The sequence below is a fragment of the Alligator sinensis genome, unplaced genomic scaffold (genome assembly GCF_000455745.1).
Source record: "Alligator sinensis unplaced genomic scaffold, ASM45574v1 scaffold1488_1, whole genome shotgun sequence".
In the NCBI taxonomy this organism is placed as follows: domain Eukaryota; kingdom Metazoa; phylum Chordata; order Crocodylia; family Alligatoridae; genus Alligator; species Alligator sinensis.
This window is the reverse complement of record NW_005843097.1, coordinates 112621-120100: the sequence shown is the minus strand read 5'-3', so window position 1 is coordinate 120100 and position 7480 is coordinate 112621. Positions and strand designations below refer to the sequence as shown.

The window sequence follows — 7480 nt, the reverse complement described above, 5'->3', positions numbered from 1 at the left end:
AGGGGTGTCCAGCCACATCCAGCCCTGCCATGTGCCCCCCCCAGGTGGGGAACCGTGTCGGGGTGAAGCGCTGCGCGGATGACACCATGCACATCCTCATCGATGGCGAGGACGTGGGTGCTGCCGCCACTGGCGTGGCCAAGGTACCACCCCCCAGGGCACAGGAGGGGGCAGGAAGTGACATTGCAGCCCCTCCCCCTGCTTCATGTTGGGGGAGCAAGTGACATCGTAGGTGATGGTTCTGATGGCCATTTCTACCTTGGCTACTTTGCCAGTTTGAAGAGGAAGTGATGATGTGGGGGGCTGCTTGTGATGTCACTTCCTTCCATGGATCCACCTGGGTCACTTTGTCTTGCCTGTTTTTTCCGGGAGGATGTGACATCAAAGCGGGTGGTTCTGATGCCATTTCCTCCCACCCGAGTCACATCACTGCACTTTTTCTGCGTGCGAAGGAAATGATGTCACGAGTGTTTATAACATCAGTTCCTGCTGGGCTGGTTTTTTTCGCCCTTTTTGTTTGTGGAGGAAGTGATGTTACAGGGGGCAGTTCCGACGTCACTTTCTCCCATTGGTCTAGCCAGCCTTGGGAGAGGTAGTCATGATTTCATTTCATCCCATGGCTCCACGCCCCTTGCTCTTGCTGTTTAAAGAGGGAGTGATGTCGTGGCATATGAGACTAGATGGCACATGCTCTCATGGGTCTCCCTGTCTGTTCACAGAGGCAGTGACATTATGGGGCCGGTTTCAATGTCGTATCCTCCCATAGTTCTCCCTTTGCCCCTCTTGTCTGGAGTGGTCATGGGGGGTGGGATCTGATGCCAGGTCCTCCACTGATCTTCCTCCTTTCTTATTTGAGGTGGGGAAACGATGTCACTGGGAGTGGTTCTCCTGGCTTGCGACGTCACTTTTTTTCCCCGTCTCCCTCCCCAGAATGTGTACGTGGTGCTGGACCTGTATGGGCGCGTCACGGCTGTCTCCATTGTCAGCTCCACCGTCCTGGAGGAGCCTGATGGCACTAAGCCGCCCTCAGTGACCTCAGAGCCCTACAGTGAAGAGGAAGAGGAGGAGGAGGAGCAGCCCACACCCGTGAGTGCCAGGGTGGTGGGCCCTGATGCGGACCCAATCCAGGGGGCAGGGGCTCAGGGTGAGCCTGACTCCTCCCCCTCCCGGTGGCAGTGCGAGAGTGAGGCCCCTCCAGCAACGGCAGCACCGGGCACCATGGAGTTCCTGGAGAACCATGGCAAAAACATCCTGCTGTCCAACGGGAACCTGACAGCCACCCGCGTGGCCAGCTACAACCAGGGCATTGTTGTCATTGCCCAGCCTCTGCCCCCGGGTCAGCTGTTCCAGGTGGGCCTGCCACTTCCTGTCGGCTTGGGGCAGGGGAGAAAGTGAGGTCAGGGGAAGGGGGAGGTAGATAGTCCATCATTACTCTTCTGTTCAGGGCAAGGGAGGAAGTGAGGTCATGGTGAGGGCAAGGTAGAGGGCCCACCATACTCTGCTTTGCCACATAGGGACAGAAAGTGAGGTCATGGTGGGGAGCAGGGGTGGAGAGGTGAGGGAGGGAAGTGAGGTCATGGTGAAAGGTGGGTAGAGGGCCCACTAATTCCTGTCTGCTCAGAGTAGGGGAGGAAATAAAGTCAAGGTGATGGGTAGGTGCGGAGGGGAGGGGAGAAAGTGAGGTCACGGTGTTGAAAGCTCACGGTGTGTAAAGAGTGTCCCCCGCCACTTCCCACCTGTCCAGAGCAAGGAGATGAAAGCTGTACAACATCATGGCGTACTGGAGGCAGTGCCTCCAACATCACTTCCTGTCCCGCCCCCTCCTTCCAGGTCCAGATTGACTTCCTGAACCCTCAGTGGACCTCGTCGCTGTCCCTGGGCGTCATGGGGCCCTGCCCCGAGCGCCTCAACTTCCCGGCCACAGCCTGCTCCCTCAAACGGTCTGCCTGGCTGCTGCAGCGCGACTCGGTCTTCCACAACTCCCTCAAGGTGCTGGGGGAGGGGCTGGGGGGCGGTTGGGAGGGGGGGTTGTAAGTTGAGGGTCTCACCTTCTCCTGGTGCTCCCCAGATCTGTGAGAACTATGGGCCTAACCTGGACACCTGCCCCGAGGGCACTGTGCTGGGGCTGCTGGTGGACGCCAATGCTGGCCTCCACCTCTACGTCAATGGCATGGATCAGGGGGTGGCAGCCCATGACATCCCCGCCCCCTGCTATGTCCTCGTCGACCTCTACGGGCAGTGCGAGCAAGTGAGAACCCTGTTGTAGCATCCAGCTCCCTCATTTCCCCCTGCTGTAAAGCCCCACTCCTCACTTTCCTTCCAGAGTCGGGGGAGAACCCAGGCACTGGGAAACAGCCCCCTCCTGTTTCCCTCCCAGAATTGGGAGAGACTCCAGGCATACGGGCTCCTTGGTTCTACCCAATCTCTTGGTTCTTCTCAGGTCACCATAGTCACCAACGATGCCCTGGCAGTGGGGGGCGAGAGCACAGACCTCCATGGGCAGGGGGACATGGAGAAGGCCGACATGGTAGATGGTGAGTTGGGGGAGGGCAGTTTTGGCTTCCTGCCTGGCAGGGGCAGGATGTGACATCATAAGGGGAGCTAGACTAGGATGTGATGTCATAAACCAGGATAAGATTAGGTTGTGATGTCATAAGGCAGGGGGAAGTGAGGATGTGACATGATATGGGGAGGTAAGTCAGGATATGACATAATCTAGGATAAGTCAGGGTGCAATGTTATAAGCAGGTGGGGATAGGTCAAGATGTGATGTCACAAGCCAGGATGAGGTTGGTTGTGATGTCATAAATTGGGGAGGTCAGGACATGACATCATAGAGAGAAGTAAGTCAGGATGCGATATTATAAATTGTGGGGCCTAGATCAGGATATGGTGCCATAAGGTGGGATAGGCCAGGTTGTGACATAATAAGGGGAGGTAGGTCAAGATGTCATGTCATGAGGCGGGGGAGGGCTGGATGTGATGTCATAAGGGGGGGTAGGTGAAACAGTGGCACTTCCTGTCTGAATGCATTCAGGGGGTTGGGGCAGAACACGCCTCTCGTCTTCCTGGGTGGGGGTGGGACTTGTCACAGGTTCCGCTCCTTCCCATGCGGGTGGGGCCCCACCTGTGCTTAACCCTCAGTGGCCCGCAGGCATCAAGGAGAGCGTGTGCTGGACACCCCCTGTGGACGTGAGCACCACCAAGACCTGCGAGTACCATGCACTATGCACCCGCTTCAAGGACCTGCTGTTGCTGCCAGGTGAGGCGGGCTCTGTGCGACTTGGCCAGCACTGGGGGGTAGGGCCTAATTAAGGGCCGTAATTAGGGTACAGCCAATCCCTGGGAGCGCTGGATCCTTCCATGTGGAAGGGGGTGGAGAATCCACAGACCAAATGGACATGAGGAGGCTGCATCCAGCCCAAATCACCCTCATCCCAGGATCAAGGTGGGGGTGGAGGGACCCCTGACCCTGTGCCCAAGCTAACCTTTCACCCCATCCCCAGACGATTACTTCACTGAGGACCCCAAGTTTAGCCTGTGCTACTGTGAATCCTGTCACAGGCTTCGAGGGGATGAGGCCTACTACAAACGTGGGGACCCTCCCCGTGACTACGCACTACCCTTTGGCTGGTGCCGCTTCAACCTCAGGTACGGCGGTGGGGGCAGGGCCCTTGTGGCACGTGCAGAGTGGCTGGGAGTTAAGGGGGTGACCCCCGAATGCATCCCGCACCTCACAGGGGCTGGGGTATTCAGGCTGGCATGAGGACAAGTCTTAGTGGGTGTGGCCAGCCAGTGTCTCACTATTTACACCTCATTAAGAGGCATTACTTTACTTTTGTGCGTACCACGTATTCCCTTTGTGTGTGCGGGTGCACACACACACACACACATGCAGGGGAAGCCCACACCAGAGACTCCCACACCCACACATTCACACAGGAAGCCCATAATGGAGACTCAACACCTACACACACACAGGAGAAGTCCACAATGGGAACTTCTTGCACAGGGGAAGCCTACAACACTCTAACACACACACACATGCAAACACACATGCACAGGGGCAGCCCACAACACTCTCACCCCTATCTGTTTCTCTCTGTTACACACACAGACTCACACTCGAAGCCCAGAACTGACTTGCACATATAGACACACATAGGGGAAACCCACAGCAGAGGCGTACACCCCCCCCACACAAACAGGTTTGAGCAATGGCTACATTGGCAGCAGCATGGCCTGTGCAGTCTCCACGCTCCTATCGCAACACTTCCTCAGTGCTGGGTCGGGGGGGCAGGATGTCTTGTGGATTTATCAGGAATGCCTGTTCACACTCATTGAGGCTTCTGGAGGTACAATTTACATCAGGGGAGGGTACTGGAAGGAAGGTGCCTAAACCCCCTTGGTCCCTCATTCCAGAGTAAACCCCCGCCTGGAGGTGGCCAGCACCTGCAAAAAGTGGCACATGGCTTATCATGGGACGAGCGTCGGGGCTGTGCGGAGGATGCTGGACCAAGGGGAGCTGGTGTCAGGTAAGAGGCCCCCACCTCTCCCACCCCAAAAGCCCCTGGAGCAGGGAGAGAACCCAGGTGTCCAAGCTCCCAGGTCCTGCCCACCCCCACTCCTATAACCCATCAGACTGCATGCCACTGTTTCTACCTCATTAAGGCTTGTTCCACAGATGCCTAATGAGGCCTATTAGGCTATGTGAATATTTCCACCTCATTAAGACTTAATGTGATGCCTAACAAGGCCTGTTTGGCCTGTCTGGAACACACTTCAGCACAGGTGGTGCAGTCACCATGCCTGGTGGTGGTCAAGAGGAGGCTGGACATGCACCTCATTTTGCTCATTTGAGCTCAATTACCTCCTGCCCATGACTTGATGATCTTACAGGTCCTTTCTAGTCCTTTATATGATTTCTATGCTCTGTCTGGTTGTCTGCACCTTGTTAAGGCTTGTTATCCCCCCTGCCTTGCAGGGAGCACATCCATCCTGAGCTGCCAGCCCCCCAAGGCAGACCCCCAGGGTGGGGGGTGCTACCATGAGGCAGAGGAGAACAGCAGCCAGGGCCGCGGGGAGCCTCAGCGTGTTGTGCTCTCACCCACCCTGCGCTACGCTGGCCTGGAGCCTTTTGCCACCAAAGTGCAGTAAGACCCAGGGCAGGGCAGTTATTGGGGGCCCCATCAAGGGTGGGTGTTGGATGTCTGACAGTGGTTGGGAGGTAGGGGGTAAACTGTGCCTCACCGTAGGGCAGAATTGGGGATGGGGACAGGCAGACAGTGCCCCTTGATCATGCAGGCTGGGTCTGAGCCTCCCATGATGTTCTCTGACACCGGGAGTGGGGGAGGGGCTCAAAGGATCATAGGAAGCTATGGTATACAAAAGGAGTGGGGGTATCAAGTTTGGGATGCTAGTAGACCCCAAGGGATTGCAGGAAATAGAGTTCAGCCTGAAACACTGGCCCTCTGACTCCCAAGGGGTTTCCAGGAAGAGTTGGGGGGGCCTCCTGAGACATTGTGGGAAGTATAGTCCAGGCTCAGCTCCTTCCTGAAGTTCCAGTACTACAACTCCCAAAGGGCAGCACTCCTCTGTCAGAAGAGGCTTGGGGGACAAGTGCAGGGTTGGGGGCCTACATCTCCCAGGAGGCTTTGGTGGGCCCCAGGGCATTGTGGGAAGTGCAGGAGTCTGAGACAGGATTACAGCTTCCATGGGGTTTTCTTGCCACACCAGGCAAGAACCCAGGGGATTGTGGGAAATGTAATCCAGTCTTTGGGGAAGAGCAGAACTGGAGGGTGACAACAACTCCCAGAAGCCTTTGCTCCATACCAGGAAGCATTACAACTCCCAGAAGCCTTTGCTTCATACCAGGAAGTACCTGGGGAGGGTAGAGCATTCTGGGAAGAGTAGTTTAGGCTCTGGTACCACAACTCCCAGGCAGCTTTGATCTGTACCAGGAAATACCTTGGGAGCCCCAGGGGATTCTGGGAAGGATAGTTCACACTATGACACTACAATTCCCAAAGGGCTTTGCCTCATACCAGGAAGTGCCTGGGGGCCCCAGGGTATTCCTGGAAGGGTAGTTCCCACTCTAGCACAGTAATTCACAGGGGATTCTGGGAAAAGTACTTCCCTCTCTAGTACCCCCAGTTCCCAGGGGGCTTTGCTGTATACCAGGAAGTGCCTGGAGGTCCCAGGGCATTCTGGGAGGCATAGTTCCCACACCCATACAACAGTTCCTGGAGGGTAGGCTACACTCTGGTACTACGACTCCCAGGGGGCACTGCTTCTGGGAATGTACATTCTGGAAAATGTACTTCTGACTTTTAATGGTACAGGTAGGTCATATCCTGGTATTATGACTCCTTTGCTGCACACCAGGAAGAGACTGGGGTGCCCCAGGCATTCTAGGAAGGATAGTTCCAACTGTAGCACCACAGCTCCTAGGGGGCTTTGCTGCACACCAGTAAGTGCCCTGGAGGCCCCAAGGAATTTTGGAAAGCATTAGATCCCACTCTATCCCAAAGAGTAGCTTGCACTCCAGCACCCTGACTCCGTGGTTGGGGGGGCTTTGCTCCACCTCAGGAAGTGCCTGATCCCCTCAGGGCATTGTGGGAAGCATAGTCCAACCCCCTAACACTTTCTTCTTTCTCTCCCCCCCCCTTTTCCGGCAGCTTCCGGGACCCTAAGTCACAGCGGCACCAGGTGGCACAGGTGGCATTCCAGGTGTGGGTGCGCCCAGGCTCCTACAAGCCGGGCCCCCCCTCGGTGAGCGCCCCTGAGGCCCTGGACCCCCGCTTCGGGCCCACTGACATCGAGTGGGTTACCAAGGAGAAGGGGGCCACTGTCCTCTGTGGCCTGCTGGTCCATGTGGAGTGACCCCTGTATTGGGGGGGGCACGCACCCCCCCCTTGCCCTGCCACGCAGGGGGGGGTTCGCAGAGCACAAGAATTTTAGGGGGCTCAGCTGTGGCCCCAGATGTGGACGAGACAGCCAGACATTACAGCCTCAATTGCCCCCTACCCCCAACTCTGGGGGGGGGGCACCAGGAGCATGCTGGGAAATGATGGGGGTCTTGCTGGATGTTCACCACCTCCAGACGTTGGGAGTCACTTGACTGGGGGGGGTCTTGATGGATCTTCAGTCCCCCAGACTTGGGGGGGTCATCTGATTGGGGGATGGACATGGTTCTTGCCCTGCCAGGACTTTGGAGGTCATGTGATTGGAGGGGGCTGGAGATTCATGTGGACCCCCCAGACTTTTGGGGTCACCAAAATTTGGGGGGGGCTGGAGATTGCTCGCCTGACTCTGGCGGGGGGGTATCTTGATGGATGCTCACTCCCCCTGCTCTTTGGGGCCCACATGACTCTGGGGGGGGCTTTGACAAGTAGGGTGCTACTGGGGGGCTACTGATCATTCCCAAGCCCTGGGGGGGGTTATATGAGGTGTTTCCAGCCCCCCCCCCCCCTCTGATGCA

The 7480-nt window shown here is 56.9% G+C and overlaps 1 protein-coding gene across 1 annotated transcript in view; it reads left to right on the top strand.

The window, feature by feature from the left end:
• NEURL4 (neuralized E3 ubiquitin protein ligase 4) overlaps window positions 1–7470 on the top strand; it is an 18202-nt gene extending 10732 nt beyond the window's left edge. The window contains exons 18-28 of the mRNA XM_025193735.1: window positions 45–143; window positions 931–1086; window positions 1177–1350; window positions 1831–1989; window positions 2069–2248; window positions 2441–2534; window positions 3155–3262; window positions 3507–3651; window positions 4423–4535; window positions 4985–5153; window positions 6678–7470. Of these exons, the coding sequence (XP_025049520.1) occupies window positions 45–143; window positions 931–1086; window positions 1177–1350; window positions 1831–1989; window positions 2069–2248; window positions 2441–2534; window positions 3155–3262; window positions 3507–3651; window positions 4423–4535; window positions 4985–5153; window positions 6678–6882 (1602 nt within the window). The 3' untranslated portion in view covers window positions 6883–7470. The remainder of the gene's footprint in view (window positions 1–44; window positions 144–930; window positions 1087–1176; window positions 1351–1830; window positions 1990–2068; window positions 2249–2440; window positions 2535–3154; window positions 3263–3506; window positions 3652–4422; window positions 4536–4984; window positions 5154–6677) is intronic.
• Window positions 7471–7480: the final 10 nt, after the last annotated feature.